This window comes from Propithecus coquereli, unplaced genomic scaffold (genome assembly GCF_000956105.1).
Source record: "Propithecus coquereli isolate 6110/MARCELLA unplaced genomic scaffold, Pcoq_1.0 Scaffold383, whole genome shotgun sequence".
Classification (NCBI taxonomy): domain Eukaryota; kingdom Metazoa; phylum Chordata; class Mammalia; order Primates; family Indriidae; genus Propithecus; species Propithecus coquereli.
In genome coordinates, this window is record NW_012149541.1 from 46,032 (window position 1) to 63,114 (window position 17,083).

Sequence of the window (17,083 nt, forward strand, 5' to 3'; positions counted from 1 at the left end):
GGATATTAAACAGCACGTTACAAACTGCTACAAGCAGATTAAACTCAGACACTTTTGAGGAAGTTTCCTAGAACGCGGCACTGGCAGTAAAGAGATGGAAAAAAGAGAGGAAAGATGAAATAAGATGGTGGGTTTCCAACAGAAGTTTCAGAAGGACAGAATCGAAGAGATAACAGATAAGAATTTCTAAATGAGAACTGAGTCCTAAACAGTATAAAATAAAGATGAAAGGACTCAGACATAATGTAGTAAAACTGTAGAACACTAAAGACAAAAATAAGGTCTCAAAAGCAGCCAGAATGAAAAGACATATTAATGCAAAGCGCGCCGAGGCTGCAGAGAGGAGAGACTGGAGGTCCCCAGCTGACGGCGGAGAGGACAGCTTGCCCGGTAGTGCCGTGGTTCTCCTCCCCTCTGAGGAGGAGGGTGGCAGTGGAGACAGAGAGAAGGTAACCTTCTGGACAAGTCCTTCGTCTGTGAAGGTCGCCGGCATCCACACAGTCGCTCCAGTCAGAAGCAGTCACTTTCCTCATTGTTACCTCCACAGCACTCAGTTCTTCCCACCGCGACAGCGCACGTCACCCCAGAGGTGCTGCAGTGTATTTTGCTACTAATACAAACCCCTTGAGGGCACGAACCGGGTCTAATTTCTCTTTGCTCCCCCTAGGGTCTAGCACAACACATTGTATAGAGCAGGGACTTAAAAAATGTTTAACTGAATTCTCATGAATCACTTATTGACTCTTCTAGGCCTTGTTCCTTGCCCCATGAAGAGATCGCCAAACGTTAATTTGAGAAAAATGACTCAATTAGTCCTTGATTTACTGGATTTAATACTAAAGGTAGGCAAAGTTTTCTGCAACAGAGAAAAAAAGAAGGTGGTCCTTGGGTCCACGGGTAGTGACTGGTGGTATCTGTTGTGTGTAGCGGGGAGTGAGGTCTCACATGTCTTAGATGCAGATTTGAACAGCTTTGGGGAGGGTGACAGAATAATTAGGGGTAGAGAGATTTACTAACATAACCCAAGGCACAATAGGATGGCTTCTCTCTCTCTAATGACCTCAGGGCTTTAAAAATGTTTACCTGAGAGTTGTGTTTCTAGCCCAAGAAGAGACAAGGTCCAAGTCCCATCAAAGATGGACAAGTCCCAGGGCCTGTCCTCCCTGGAGCCCGGAGGCAGAGATTAGCCTCTTTATGTAGAAGGACAACAGGACGACATAGAGCAAAGGATCAGGGCTACCGGGATGTTCTAAGGAAGGAAGCTGATCAGAGAGTGCAGGGAATACAAAAGCAGAGTACCCATTTTCCAGCGCATTCCATTTGAAAGGAAAGACTATTTGGGAGAACTGTCCAACAGCCTCAGCACTTACTCAGAAGAACTTTTTTTGCTGACACAGTGAATCTGGCAATCAGAGATGAATATTAAAATGATTACAAATTATACTGCAGGGGATGCCCTGAAGAGAAGAGTAGTCTTTTCAATAATTAGTTGTACCAAACTCATATTCAACCCAGTTTCTTTCACACGTAGACTCTCATCTCCCTGGTGCTGTTGCCTTCACATTACTTGGCCTGAGACAACATGGGGTCCTTAGGGCCTGGGCTGAATATCCTCATTTCCTAAATGCCACTAGTATACCAACACTTGGATTCAGGCGTTCTAGAGGAAATGACCCTAAAAGGGAACAGAGGAACACAGAGCAGAGCCTGGGAAGAGAAGTCATTGTCAGGCTCATGGGGTCCTCCACGCTTCACTTCACAATTCACAGGTGGGGAGAGGAGGCTGCCTTTGAACAGAGAGCATCACATACAACTGAGGGCTGTCAGGGGCATGTGCACCAGCCTCTTCCCTAATCAACACACTGTTAGCTGCAGCCCTGCTGGCACTAGGAAAGGGAGAGGAGAGGCCACCAACACTTCCTGTAAGCACTCTATTTACCCGGCCAGTGGTGATGCACTTTAACATGACAGCCCTGCCAGAGAGGTACTGTTAGTCCCATTATTTTGAACAAATGAAGAAACTTGAGGCTCAGAGAGGTTAAGAAAGTTGTCTAAGGATTGAGAGGGAACCCCAAGTCTGACTCTAAGATAAAAAAGAGAGAGTCAGGGAGAGGGGTCATTGAGGCATTTGATTACATCATTGAGGCATTTGATTGCCATACTTTTCTAGATCGTGGCGGCTATCTGATTTCCTACACAAATGCTTTTCTTGACAGGGCTTTGGGAGCCAAACCTTAGCTATATTTACAACCCCCAAATTCTCTTCTTACATTGCTTGCTCTGATTATATGCTAGGAGCTACACACAGACACAGAGCTAGATTATTTTCTCCTTTCATATCTGAAGACAACTTAAGTTGTTGGCATTGGGACACCTGCATGGCTAAGACATGAACTTAAAGGATGGACAGCCAGTGCCCTTCTCCCACTGAACAAAAACTCTGCAACCTTTTTTCCAAAGAGCAGAGAGTCAGGCCAGAATTAGTGTTACAGGACACTTGGTTAATCTTTCCTATGATGAATTTGCTGGGAATTAGGGGTACACAATAGCTTTACTACAGCATCCTCCTAAAGATAAATTACATAGAATAATAATAATGCATCGAATGTAATCTGAATGGAGATTTGGTCATGAGGGCACCCAGTAACCTATCTTCTACCCATAACAGAGCAAGAGTTCTAGGGGAAGATAAGAGTTTCTATTCTGGAAGGTAACATACAGTTCTACTGGCATGTGTCTATTTGTTTCCTTCCACTGGATAAAATTAAGTAGCTTAGACATTTAAACAAGGAGGTCAGAATACATTGTCCTCAAGTCCAGGTTAAGACTGCTCTTGTTACTGACGGGGATTTCTAAGAATAGCGACTTGGGATGATTGTCTTCCATCTGTTCTTTCCCCAGATTACACGTGATAATGTTGACTGCTTCCCACAGCTGTGGCAAGTTACCTTGAGTGAGTTCCCTAGGCCTCAGCTTCTGCAAATGCAACAATAATAAAAGAACACACCTTGGGATGTTATGAGGATTAAACTGGATTGGCAAATGTGAGGTCCCCAGTACTCTGACGTACAGCAGGTGCGCTATGGTAGTAGCCATCATCATCATTATTGTCATCGTCATCATCAGGGCACATTTCTTGTGCCTCATTTACCACTATTTTCACTGTCTCACAAACAAAAATACATAGTCAAGGAGGCAGTCTTGATGAAGAAACGAGGTGCTATAAAATTATGCCAGGTGTCACCTTTCCAACAAGGCCACCAATTTTTTTTTTTTTTTTCCAGAGACAGGGTCTCACTATGTTGCCCAGGCTGGATTCAAACTCCTGGGCTCAAGTGATCCTCCCACCTCAGCCTCCTGAGTAGCTGGGACCACAGGTGTGTGCCACCGTGTCTGGCTAAGGCCGTCAATTTAAATCTGTGTAAGTACCCAGAAATCTCCCAACTATAAAATTCACAAGGTAGACAATCACAAGAAACATAAGTATAGTCAGACAGTGATTAGAGAACTGTGCCAAAAGTCAAAGTCACACAGGGAATCAAATGAGCAAGCACATGACTGGGGACCCCGGGGGCTGGGCCTAGAGGGCAGCTGGGGCCTGGAAAGGAAGGGCTGCTGTGGAACATACTCCTAGCACATCACAACTCCCGCACAAGTGCTCCGAGCACACGTGCGGCCACAGAAACTCTAATGGAAGAAATATTTTTGTGCCAGCTATTTTCTAGTTCAGTTGCAAAAAGTGTGATTCCCGTCCTGACAACCCCTTAGCGAGGGAAGCCCAGTGTCAGAAAGCCCATAGGTGCCACTGCTGCACAACACGTGAGGTGACACTCTTTCCCACTGGGTGGCTTACTTGTTACTGTCGCGGTACTCATAGATATGACATCCTTGAGGCAATCCAGTCTCATGGTCCAGAGTAAAAGCAAGCTTTAGCTGAATAAAGAGAGAAGAGAAAGACAAGTTTTAGGCAGCACGCTCTACTCATTCCAACAGCTGAAATGGAAAAAAAAAGAAAAAAAAAAAACTCAAGGAAAGTCACACTCCCTCCAGCCAATGTGTTTGGAAAACCTGAGCCTGCACACTGGGAAGAGCCTACACCGTACAGGGACTCTGTCGTCAGAGGATCGTTCCCAGGACTCTACTTGTTCACTCAGCATGCAAACAATACATTTATTAAATGCCTACTTTGGGCTACCCCTGAGCTAGCTGAGGGGGAAGGAACAGTGACAGCAGCAGAGCGGGGCCTCCTTCATGGGTCTTAGAGTCTAACGGGGACGACAGCAATCAAATAACCACACCAGTGAATATGTATATGTGGGTAAAGCTCCAAATTAGAATAGGTTCACTGAAGCAAGAAAAAAAATCCTTAAGGTTCTATGAAAGTAAATAACTTGACCTAGACAGAACAGGGCTGAGGGAAGGCTTCCCTGAATCAGGAGGAGATGGTTACCTAGAGCGTGGGTGGGAGGGCGAGGGAGCGGAGAGGGTTCTCCTCAGCAGAGAGCACAACACAGACAGAGGTCCTAGGGCGGGAGTTGCAGGAACTGAAGAGTTGCAGGTGAAGCTGGACCTTGACAGATCCAGGGACATGGTAGGTGGTGACACTGGGGAGGAAGGTTGGGCAGAAGATGCAGGGCCTTCCTGGCCACACTGGCTTTAAAAGCTTTCTGGCTTTAAAAGCAAAGGAAAGAAAAGGAAGGGGTGGATGAGGCAATTAGAGTTCTGTTTCGGCAAGATCCCTCTGGCTACAGGGTAGACCACAGCAGACCTTGGGGCAGAGAACAGAAGTAGGAGCCTGCAGGAGGCAGCCATTAAGGAGTCAGGCAGTGGCCACAGGCCTGGAACAGGAGGGAGGGTGGGCAGGCAAGTTGGAGAGACATGGACAATTTGAAATATATTTTAGAAGTTTTTAGAAGCAGAATCAACAGGATATGCTGATGGATTTGATGCTGGCAATGGCAAGGACAGAAAGAAAGAAATCAAGGACAGTTAAAGCTTTTGATTTGAACAACCAGGCAGGTGACTGAATTTGGGGACAGGTAGGGAGTCAAAAGTTTGATACTGGACATGTTAACTCTGAGATATCCATTAACTTTCTTCAATTACAGAAGATCAGGCACAGGAACTCTGGTACAGTCTTGGTTTCTTCCTGGATTCTGGAGGGGAATGTTAAGGTGAGCGCAGAACTCCTACAGAGCTCAGAGAGAGTAGTGTGTCTTGTTAGAGCTGAGTTGGTTATGGCAGCTTTAACATTTCCAAATGCAGAGCCAATTACTATATTTACAAATTCACTGAGTTTTTAAATCACCAGGGAAATTTTAACTAAAATTAACTGCACATTAGGAGGATACATTATTATAAATTTTTTTGAACTGCAAGGCTGTTAACACAGCTAATGATCTGCATCATTAGACGCTGGAAGATTTTTCTCTTCCTTAGTGGGAAAGGACCTCATAGGAATGGTTTGTCCTTTTACTGACCCAGACGAAAATATAAAAACAGAAACAAGCCCTTCTTTACCATCATGAAGCCAGGAACTTCAAGTCAAAGGCCTGTTTTCCCTACAGAGCACTGTTTGGTTTTTTTCGGCCTTTTCTTTCGTTAAACCAAAAATTATTTAAAAAAAAAAAATCTATGAATTACTACCCTTTCCTCTTTACCTCTGAGGTCAGGCCTTTATTCACTTTGTCCAGTTCAAGAGTCTGCATTGCTTAGAAATTTTCATATTCTTTGACTCGGTGATTCCAGTTATGGATTTATAGCTTAGAAAACTATCAGAAATGCAGGGGGAAAAGTTTTATTTGCAGAACGTTGCCCTCAGTATTATTTATTGGAAAGACTCTAAAAGTCCAGCAATAGCAGAAGGTTAAACAAACTTCCCCATGGTCACGCATGGAACAGCAGGCAGCTGTTACGTTGTTTATTAAGAGTTTTTACTAACCCAAGAAAATATGTGGGGTAGATGAGATAAAGCAGGACACATACTTGATTATACAGTATACCATGAAAGCTATTTACAAAAGAACAGAGACTGTACAGAAGGAAGATTAGAAGGAAAGCTTTGGAAACGGCAACAGTGGTTATCACTAGGTGAGAGGCTACGGGTAACTGTTTTACTTTCTCTGCATTTTCCAAATTGTTCACAGTAAGCATATATTACTTTGATACTGCATAAAACACTAATGTGTTAATGTGTTTTCCCCCTTATTTTATGGCTGGTGATTCACACTTCCTTTCAGAATTCTAAGTCCCCTGGGTTTCCTGTGTCTTTTGGTCCCTGTTTTCAATACAGCTGGTCTTTGTGGAGTGTTGTATGCCTGTCTTACCAGCCACTAGACCCAAGAAGTGTAGCAGTCAGCTTCTCAGCCAATATCCAAGTACACTTCCTGCTCCCCTCTGCAAGGGGGCCTTGGGTCAGAGAGGACTGGGCCACCGGGCTGGTATGGGGACGCAAGGGAGCTGAGCTGGCAAGGCAGGCTGCACGGAGTGTGTGGACGTCACTCTGTCAGAAAGAAGAAGCCACAGTGGGTTTCAGGGCAGAAGACAGACCCACTCTGAAGTCAGGCAGAGAATGGGCTGAGGTGGGAGAGCCTGGAGAAGGCCTGGCAGGAGGCTGCCCAGGGGCCCGAGGAGACCATGAGCATCTGGCTTAGGGCAGAGCAGTGGCGAGGGGAGTGCTGGGAGACAGCTAAGAGACGAGACTGATGGGATGCAAAAGTCCACACACACATCTAGCCATGTGACAGTGACATCTGGACTCTGCCTCCCAGCCCCCACTCAACTCTAGATCTCCCATGACCAGGTGAAAAACAAGTGATGAGATAGAAGCCGGAATCCTCAGCCATGAAGGAATTGTGGGGAATTTAATGCCAGGGGGTTCTCAAAGTAAGGAAACTACGTACACACCAATTTGACAAAAAGGCAACTCCGTGGCGGTGGTGATGGGGCAGGGTAGAGAGAGGACAGGGACTGAGGGCATTCATGTTTACTGACTGCCTACCAAGCCAACGCTGTGCTTTATCGTCATAACCACCACCTGAATTAGGTATTACTATTTCCTTTTTATAGATGAGGAACTTGAGGCTGAGAAAGGTTAAGTAATTTGTCCAAACCACATTAGATTAGAACTAGAATTTCACCCAAATTCACACTCTTTCCACCTTACCCATGTCAAAAAGAATAATCGAGATTCTCTGCCTTGGGCTGCAGGGTAGGTGGTACTGCTATTCACCCTGACAAGGAGGAACAGCAGGTTTGGGAGAAGAGTTTGAGTTCGGTTTGGGATTGCTGACTTTAGGGTATGTGGAGGCATCTAGCAGAGATGATCAGTAGGCTGCTGTACGTACATCTCTAGCATTTATAAGCAAGACTGTCATCTGGAGGCACAAATTTGGGAGACTTCAGATGGTAAGTAAGATGGAACTGAAACTACTAGAGTAGCTGAGATTGTCCAGAGAGACTGAGTGAATAAAAAGAGAGTGGTGGATTGAATCCTTTGAAACACCGAGATTTCAGAGCTGGGTAATGGAAATGAGAAGGAGTGGCCATGGAGTATTGAGTTGCTACCTCACAGGAGCCAAGGAGAGAGCTTGTCTTGGGGAGGGAGCAGTTAGCAGCATTAAATCCTTCCAAGAGGTCAAGTAAGAGAGAGTAAGTATCTCAAACAAGGAATCCATTGGATTTAGCAGAAAAGACTCTTGGGGGCAGTGGTAGGAGCAGAGATCAGGGTGCGACGGGTTGAAAAATGAGTAGAAAGCCAGGAAATGGGGATCAGGAGTATATACAACTCTTTTAGCAAATCAGACAGTAGTGGGGAAGAAGTGAGATTAATGAAACAGGATGGGAAAGGTAACAGGATGTGGGATTGAAGGGAGTATATCTGCAATGACAGAGACTTGTTTAAATGCTGACAGGAGGAAGGCACTATGCAGGGAGGTGTGGAAGACAAAATAAGAGAGAGAGAGAACTGAGGAGTCAGGTCTCTGAGATGATCAGGAATGGAAATCCAGTGTACAAGTTACAGAGGAGTTTAAATATTTGGCCCAAATGAACACATAAGTGGCAGAACTGAAGTGTGGTCCATGTCACTAAGCACTGGACTGGCCCGGCCTCTTAGGTGTCTGTGGGTGTCACCTAGGTGTCAAGGAGAGGAGTTGTGGGAGTCACTGGGTCAGGGAGTCACTGGGTCAGACACTTAGGTGTCTCATAGGTGTCTAGGAGAAGAGTTGTGGGAGTCACTGGGTCAGGGAATTGCAGGGACTGGAGGTTGTAGTCAGAGAGCAGGCTGTGTGTTTGGCCTTGGAGATGGCCAACCTCAAAATCCAAGGAATGGAGAGTTGAAGGTGGGGGTGGGGGTAGCCTCCATGAGAGGTTTGAAATTCACCCAGGATGATGATATGCTGTTTCTCAGATAAAGCAATCCACAAAGTACGTCCCCATAGGTGTGCAGGAGTGCGTGTGGGTGCCTACCATGTACAAAGTTCAACACATGAAAGAATGAGTCCAGGTGGCCCCCGTAGCAGAGATGGATGCATACCTTGCAGGCACTTCCTCCTTCCTAATGATACTCTAGTTTTCTTCAGCTATTCACACACCCACCCACTCCCCAGTCCAGGGGCTCCAGCAGGAAGCAGACCCAATCTCCAGCTCAGGGCTGGACCTGACAGTTCCGAGGTCATCCCATATGCCTTTCAGTGACTGATCAGAAACCCAAGTGCATGGCATTTCTTAGCCCCAGGAAATGGTTCGAGAATGGACGTGTGACCCAACCAAGGCCAGTGAGGTATGTGAGGATGCTTGCTGAGAGCTCTGGGCAAGGGCCAGAACTGCTGCAACCAGCTAGTCACCAGCCTGCGAACAAAGTCCACTCACAGAGGAAGCAGAGTCAATAGACTGTTGGAAGAGTAGTGCCAGAGCCTTGACGGGGCAGGCAGGGTCGCTGCCTCTGGCCCTCTGCCACCCTTTGCCATTTGCGCTCATCGTTTCTCGTGAGGACGCTGACCTGTTATAGGTCTCCCCCCTCCCTCGGCTCTGCTCTCCTAATCCACTCTCCACAGCTGAGTTATCTTTCTAAAACACAAACCTGATGACAATTCCTTCTTTAAGTGCCTTCGATGGCTTCCTGCTGTTGGAGATATAAAAGTGAATTAAACACAGCCCAGGTTCTCTGGAGGGTGGTTGCTCACATGAATCAATGTGGACTGTAACAGAGAAATGGAAGGGGTGGGCATGTGCTGAGGTGGGAGTGCCAACCAGGGAGGCCCTTTGGGTAAACAGCAGGAGTCTTAAAGGACTGCTCCACCCCAGCAGGGCTCCGTGCTTCCCCGGGGCAGGAGTTTGGACCAGGCCACGCTCTCTCAGATCTCTGTGCCCTTCCTCATGCTGCACCTGCTTCCAGGAGAGCCCTTCCGGCCTGTCCATCCTCTGTGGAAGTGGCTGTCATCTTTCCCTCCTCTGGCATGCTGGAGGCAGGGCCTCGCTCCAGGTGGTACCTTCACTAGGTATCCTGGGCACTCAGTGCCCTTATCACTGTCCACAGCAGGTGATCAATTTCATCTCTTCATTTTTCACTCCTCCTTTGCCTTCAGTGAAGAAATTCTGCCACACATCTGCCCCCCTCAGTAACTGTGGCACCAGGCAACACATAGTGGCTCAAATGCTCTCGGTGTTCAGGTATTCCCATCTTGTCAGTGCCCCAGCAGAAGCACAAGGTCCTTCCCTCAACAATAGTTACTGGATATTTCCTACCTACCAGGCACAGCAAGGAAAGAGGCCGTGCCAGTGCGCTGGCTCTAGTCGGGGCCTGCGGGGACCCACACCCCAAGCGGCTGAGTCGGGAAGTCAGCATGCAAGAATGGCAGCCGCCCTGAGACTTTACAAGGTCGTTCTCCTTCCAAGGCAACTGCCACATCAAGCAGAAGAGCCCACCACTACCCAGCCCTATCCCTGGGAATGGGCTTCCCCAGGGGACAGTTCCAACTACACACAACATTCCTGGTAGTGGGTGAAGAGGGAAGGAAGTGAAAGGCCCAACAGACAGTAACGTGGCTGCTCTGTCAGCCTCCACCAGCAGAGGACGGAGGCCTTTGGATGCATCCAGTTAGAGGAATGGCTTTCATCCTGACAAAGGACAGGCTGGTCTCCCTTGGGCAGCAAATGAAAAAGCCTTGTACTTTCTGGGGCTCAGGCTGTGATCACAGAGCAGGGCAGGCTGTGGAAGCCAGAGCCTGAGACTTCTGCTGGGACCCCTTCTGCCCCAGGCCTCCTACCCCAGGGGTGGGCCCCAGGGAAGTGTGTGGGTGAGCTCTAGGGGCCAGGGTGAGTTGAAGGGCTAGGATTCTTGGGAGAGGAGAATCTCCCCCCAGACTGTGGGAACATGCGGTATAGGTCCTGCTGGGGCTGTTAGGCCTGTAAGAGGCCCTCCTTCAGTCCCTCTGGGCTGTTTGGGTGGGATGGCAAGGGAGACAGCAGGGCCATCCTCCCACAAGGTGGCAACAGGTGAGCAATAAGAATGAGTGACTGAGGACTATGCAAGTCTTCCTCAGGGTTCTCAGATACTGCTGCTTGGGGATGACACTTCAGGGATACCTTAGCAGAAGAAGGAATGTCCCAGGTTAAGCAGGAGGTACAGGGAGCAGGATAGGAGTCATTTAACGTACCAGTAAAAGACACGTGACCTTACTTTGGATCCCAGCCCAGTGAATCCAGTGGGTCAGATTACATTCGTAAGAATAACCAAAAAAACAGTGATGAGATGGGACAGGAAAGGGTGGCTAAGCAAGTGTGCCAGGTCATCTCCTGGGCTGGGGGTAAGTCAGTCTTCAATCAGCTCAGGTGCACAGTCAGCTTTCTCAAACAGCCACACTTGGAGAACAGTATGCACAGGCCACTGGGCACTAAACTCCATCAGTTAAGGAAGACACCAACTCAGAGCTTCTGGTGCTTTTGAAAAGTCCTAGCTTGACCTCAGAAGAGCAAAAAGTGCATTAAAAAGTTCAGGAATATCTGGTTTTATCCACAATGGCTCTAAGATGACCTCTGGGCAACTGAGTCTCTCTCTGCATATCTCCTGGAAGGTACTTGCAGCCCCAGCAGGGCAGAGCAGTTCAGACTTTTCTGCAGGCTGCTCCATGACCAAGCAGGGGACCCAGGAGCCCAGCTCAGTACGCCTCTCACACGGGTGCAATGAGAGAGGTCACTGGTGAAAGTAGAGTGTTAGTTCTTTGGCCAGGATTGCTCCAGGTCAAACCAACACGGGTTCTCCGGGAGGCCTGTTGAGTTTGCTTCAATCTGCTAGTTATTAGGACTAAGGTTCAAACGCAGGTCAAGGACCATCCTGGGAAGCCTCCAGCCTCTCCATGGTTGACTCTTCCCCTCACAGTCCACTGGGTCTTGCAGAGTGTCCAACTCTTCCTTAAGCCGAAAGTGGCAAATCCTACCACAGGTCAAACATTTCAGGTATGCCGTTTACAGTATACTTAAAAAGAATAGAAAAGTTACTTCTAGAGTCTTGGTTTTGTAATTTAAAAATCTGATTAGAAGGAAATCTCCACATTCTCAGAGGTGATCTTGAGTTTTTCTTCTTTAGTCTTCACTGTTTGGTTTGGATTTCCTAAGCATCATTTCTTTTTTCCATCTCCTCTTTGCTTTCTTTTATAAGACAAAGATGCTGTGGCCTTTGCTTTAACTTGGTTAACAACGATTCTACGGCAATGTATTAAATTTCTTTCTCCTAAGTCCACTGAAGTCTTTTTGGACTTGGAGAGAGCTTTTTAAGAAAGAACTTGCTCATTCAGCAGGATTTTCCTCCCCACCCCAAGCTCTGGTTCTGACCTGGAAAAAATAAGAGTGAGAAAGAGCAAGAGAATCCTGCAGTCCTGACGCTCAACTTCACAAACCACAAAAAAGAACCTTGCTCCAGTAACGTAATCATGGAGATTTCTGGCACCTTGGTCTTTCAAGAAAAATACATCCATCTGCTGGCACGGGGACCCACCTAACTAAACCCTGTTCAGCATGGAGTTCCCGATTCATTAGCGTTGGAAAGTCTAGAGCGAGGCTGGCCGCTCCCACTGGATGACGCCTCCCTGCAGTGCCGTCTGTAAACCCTGCGGCTGTGTTTTCACTTAAGGCCACTTCTCCTGACTCCGCTGCACCTTGTTCCAGAGGCTTGTTCTATTCTCATTAAAGTTAAAAATGACAGGACAAGGATTCTTCAATGCTGAGGTTTCACTTGCTGAGAAGAAGTCTGTCTCCAGAGCTCTGGTCAACCCTCAGGGAAAGCTGGTCATTAGGAAGGAGCCAGTCCCAGGAGAGAAGGGCCTGGTGCAGCTCTCATGACCACGGGTCATGCCACCGCCTTTTCTGAGGGCTGCTTCACTGCTCAGCAGCAAGACCAGGGTAGAAGAGCTGTGCTCACTGCATCCCACGCGACCTTCTGCCTTCATTGCTAGGTGAGCCCAGCAGAGCGGAGCTTCTTTAGAAAAACAGGAGCACCTTTGCCTGAGCAGCTTCCTGATCAGGCTTTATACAGTCACTGGGCTGGACCATGTTTTTGCCTCTCAATTTCCTGAGCAATATGAGAGCAGTGAATACAAAGCATGATGACCACATGCAGACAGATTGCAGAGAGGGTGCCACCTGCTTATCCTACTCAAAACTGGAGCATTTTTGAGGATTTTCATGGATGAAGAGGGTGACTATGGTGGAACATTACCATATCAAACCACTTCTGCTCCGAGCTCCGGGGCCCCAGGCCCAGGGGCTGGAGTCACCCAAAGCTGCTTCCACGGGAAAAGTGTCACTGTTGACTGCAGGGCACTACATATGGCCCCTCCAAATGCAAGAAAATGGTTGTGCATCTGTTGTCTAGGTTTCCTTGTATGTAAAATATATCAATTCTGCCCCCTACCTATTTGCTTTCTAAAGCTGCGGTCTTGCCCCCAGTAGTGGTGAGTACCCGTGCTTCGGACCTTGTTGAAGCCTCCCACTTCAGAGGGGCTGCTGTATGGCTTTGATGACACACTCAGTGAAGAGAAGGGAAATGGGTCAGAAGCAGCCAGCGTGGTAGGCTATCCACTCACTCAGGAGATGTTCTATGCTGTACCCTTGAATCAAAACCGAGTTTTGGCCAAGTTACTACATGGACCATATAGCTTGCACTCTCTAGTACACTAGCCTTCCTCAAGGGTGTTTTAATAACGTGCCTCTATTTTTACCAAAGTTTCTCTTAAGAAATAGCCTTATCAAATCTCTTTCTTAGGCCAGGAACAGTGGCTCACACCTGTAATCCTAGTACTTTGGGAGGCTGAGGCAGGAGGATTGCTTGAGGTGAGGAGTTCAAGATCGGCAGAGCAAGAACGAGACCTCGTCTCTACAAGAAACAGAAAAATTAGCTGGGTGGGTGTGGTGGCACATGCCCGTAGGACCAGCTACTTGGAAGGCTGAAGCAAGAGTATTGCTTAAGCCAAAAAGTTTGAGGTTGCAGTGAGCTATGATGACGCTACCACAGCCTAGCCAGCGTGAGAGAGACCCTGTCTCTAAATAGATAGACAGATAGATAAAATAAAACAAAATCTCTTTCTTCATTTGCCATAAATGCAAAAGCTTTCCACTGTAACACAGTGGCCCCAATATCAAGCCTCATGTGAGAAACTGCTTATAGGTGCTAAGAAAAATATCCCTCAACTTTTAATGAGGTTTGTTATAAGAAATAACCTTATAAAATCTCTCCCCTCTCTTCCAAGTAGGACTACTGCCTTTCTGATATCGAAATCAGAAAATATGATGCCTAATGGTCTACATGCTTGTCAGTGGGAAAAAAATAAAATAAAAAATAATTTTACAAAAAGAAAACATGATGTCCAGTCACAGGAACTGTGCTCATCCTTCTAGATGTCATATTCCTTCCACCTCCCTTCCTTGATTCTGATTTTCTGTCTTTCTATTATATTCATTTCTGTTTATTTCCTTTGTTGTAAGCCCTCTCAAATTCTTTTTAGAAATAGAATTTTACCTTATGTAAATGAGGCAAAGTTCTTCAAAATATAAGCTAAACATATATAAAAATATGAGGTCCAGACAAGTTTGAATACAACCTGTTAAAACAATGATCACGATGGTAGGCATTCATTTCATGGAAGAAAGAAAACAGGACATTCCCATACAATCCTCAGAGCCAGTGATCAAGCTGGCTCTATTCTTGAAAAAACAGGAGAGAACAGAATGATCTTCCAGGGAATTGGCCTCAGTTTCCAGGGACTTGAGGAGTCAGGAGTTATATAATATAATCCCAAGCGGGGAGCCAGCAGCTCTGGCCTTGTCGCTGTTCTCTCCCAGTCTCCAGAGTGGTGGTGGGGTTCTGATGGCCTTAGACTTTTCACCTGTAAAATGGAGCTGGGTTCCTCTAAGGTTGTCCTTGTGGTATGTTTTATGGATGAATGTGAGATACTTTCTAGGTTTACTGGAAGAAAGTACCCGTAACAAGCCCTTGCTATACTGGTTAGAGGAGAAGCTCTGAGAGTTCAGAAGAATTAATGCTCACATCTTCAGATGTTTTAATGAGACTCAGGTGGCAGTGAAGCGTTTTCCTGCGTAAGGCTGTCTCATGCAGCAAAGAGCAGTCGTCAAAGTTCATGACTTGATTTCATGCTAATTCTGTTTCTTTCCTCCCAGTAAAAGCCAAATATCTCACAATATTCTGGGACAACATTGTCATCTCAGGTCCCTTCCGGTCCTGGGGCAGCCAATCTATCCCCCTCCCCTACCACCTACTCTCCTGCTCCTGCAATCTGGCTTCAACCTGAAGCAGGGACCTTAGCTGCACCTCCTAGCAAAAGAGTCACTCTCTACCACCATCCAGCCACAAAATACCCGTTGACCTGACATTGCTTAATGGATTGCTCAGAATTACCTGGAAGCGACACCTATCGGCCTGGACTTGGGGTTACCCGAGGCTCTTATTCCCATCCAAGATAATGACTTTTGTCTTAGATAGCCCGTTCCTTTACAGAACAACACATCAATCTAAGAGATGCTGTTCTAATTGTGGTAAAAACCAAAGAATTTTCATGACCAGCCCTAGCAACACGGTGAGACCCCATCTGTACACAAAATAGAAAAATTAGCCAGGTGTGGTGGTGCGTGCTTGTAGTCTCAGCTCCTTGGGAGGCAGAGGCGGGAGGATCGCTTGAGCCCAGGAGTTTGACAGCTATGATGATGCCACTGCCTGGGCCACAGAGTGAGATCGTGTCTCAAACGAAACAAAACAAAACAACCAAACCAAAACCAAAACCACCCCAAAGAACACATGGGTATTGTGAAGTTTCAAGAAAGTACTAAGAAAAGATTACAGTTAAGATGAAATGCAAAGACCAAATGAAGGGTAATCAGGAAGGGCCAGGATCCATTAAGAAGGAAAATGAATAAACTTTCTATTTGTCATGCTAACTGTGAAAAATTAGCTTTGGTTATAAAGAATCCTTAGGTAATCTCACATAGTTGAAAATCACTTAAGAAACGAGACATAATTTAAATGTTAAAAAATAAGTCACACAACAATCTTAGGAGAACATTCTCATTAAGCAGAAATGTGTTTTCCCTTTAACCCCCATATCTAATCTCTCTAGGGGATCTGGAGCTGCAGCTCAGGGGATAGTCAGAGGCTCTCAAAGTCTAACTTTCTAGTCCAGTCTAGATCCTCTAGTCTAACTTTCTGCCCATTAGACAAGTTTTCTTTCTAGAATGCCAAAGAGTTTGTGATGTTTTTGCTTTCACTTTCCTGCCTGGGGCACAGGCCTTATGACATGAGGAAGGAACTTGTTCTGCTTGTGAACACAGGTACCTATGAAAACAACCAACCATAAGAGGCCATTCCACAAAGACGTAAAGAGTACTGCCTCTTCAGGCCATCTGGTTTTGAATCCTGGCTTCATTTCCTGTCAGCTATGGAATCTCAAGTCATTTTGTCTCTCTGTTCCTCAGTTCCCACCTATGTGAAAAGGACATAATAACACTATCTACTACACAGAGTTGCTGTGAAAATTAAACGTCAAAAGACACATTAGAACAGTGCCTGGCTGCAGCAAACACTCAGTGATGTTACTGAAGTAGTAAGGTCTGAGGGAATTCCTGATAATGAGTTGAGATCAAAATTAAAAACATGATATTCTGGAACAAGCTGATAGGGACTCAACATTTCCAAATGTGATCACTCTAACACTTGAGGAATTTCCACCATAATAGGGTCCACTTTCTTCACCTGAGCGATACTTGGGAAACCACTCTCTATCTGCAGGACTCACCAGAGCCGCAGTGAGATGATGCAATGCCTCAAAGCCTTGCCATCTGCCTAGGCAGCCCCTTGGATGCCCCACTGCTCTCCTGTGGCTGTGCTGACATGGGGTCTTCTATCACAGGACAGCCCTGATTTTATTCCCTGGTGATGCTAGTTCCAGGGCTGCTTCAGACTGCAGCAATGTCAGGGAGGCCCTATGCTTCCAGATGAAACTCACTCTCAGAGAAAACCTTCCAAGGCCCTGCTGGGTTGGCAGATGTATCCCAACATGGAAGGTGCCCAGCACTTCAGCACCAGTAACAACTTGTCCACTAATCTCTGGTTGGGGAAGGACGAGGCCACACCTGTCAGAGCATGGCAGAAGGCTGGCTTCTGACAGTCCGGATACAAGAAAATTGCTTCTATCATGGTCTGATTCTTCTCATTTATTCTCAAGTTGGAACATGTCTCTCTAGCTGTGTATTTAATTATCATATTGTCCCAATTAGACTGTAAGTTCCAGTGGGGAAATCCAATTGATTACTCTTTATGATCCCCCACAAAGTCTTTACCAAATAAGGCTTTAAACTAAGGGGATGCAGGGCCCTGCAATAAACAGCAGGAATTACAGGTTCCACATTCAACCAGATACTGTGCCAGGTGCTACTGTTCCTATTTTAAAGGTGAGGAAACTGAGGCTCAGAGGGATTAAGTCACTTGCCCACCCAAGGTCAGGCAATACTTGGCCAACCTGGAAATGGAACCCAAACTCATATGACTCTAAAGTCTGGGCACTTCCTACTGGGCCAT

At 46.5% G+C, this 17,083-nt stretch overlaps 1 protein-coding gene across 1 annotated transcript in view; it reads right to left on the reverse strand.

Annotated features, from left to right (window-relative positions):
- The window catches only part of DIS3L2 (DIS3 like 3'-5' exoribonuclease 2), a 394,844-nt gene that overhangs the window by 35,564 nt on the left and 342,197 nt on the right, over positions 1 to 17,083 (reverse strand). Inside the window, exon 14 of the mRNA XM_012652208.1 lies at positions 3,854 to 3,933. Within this exon, the coding sequence (XP_012507662.1) occupies positions 3,854 to 3,933 (80 nt within the window). The remainder of the gene's footprint in view (positions 1 to 3,853; positions 3,934 to 17,083) is intronic.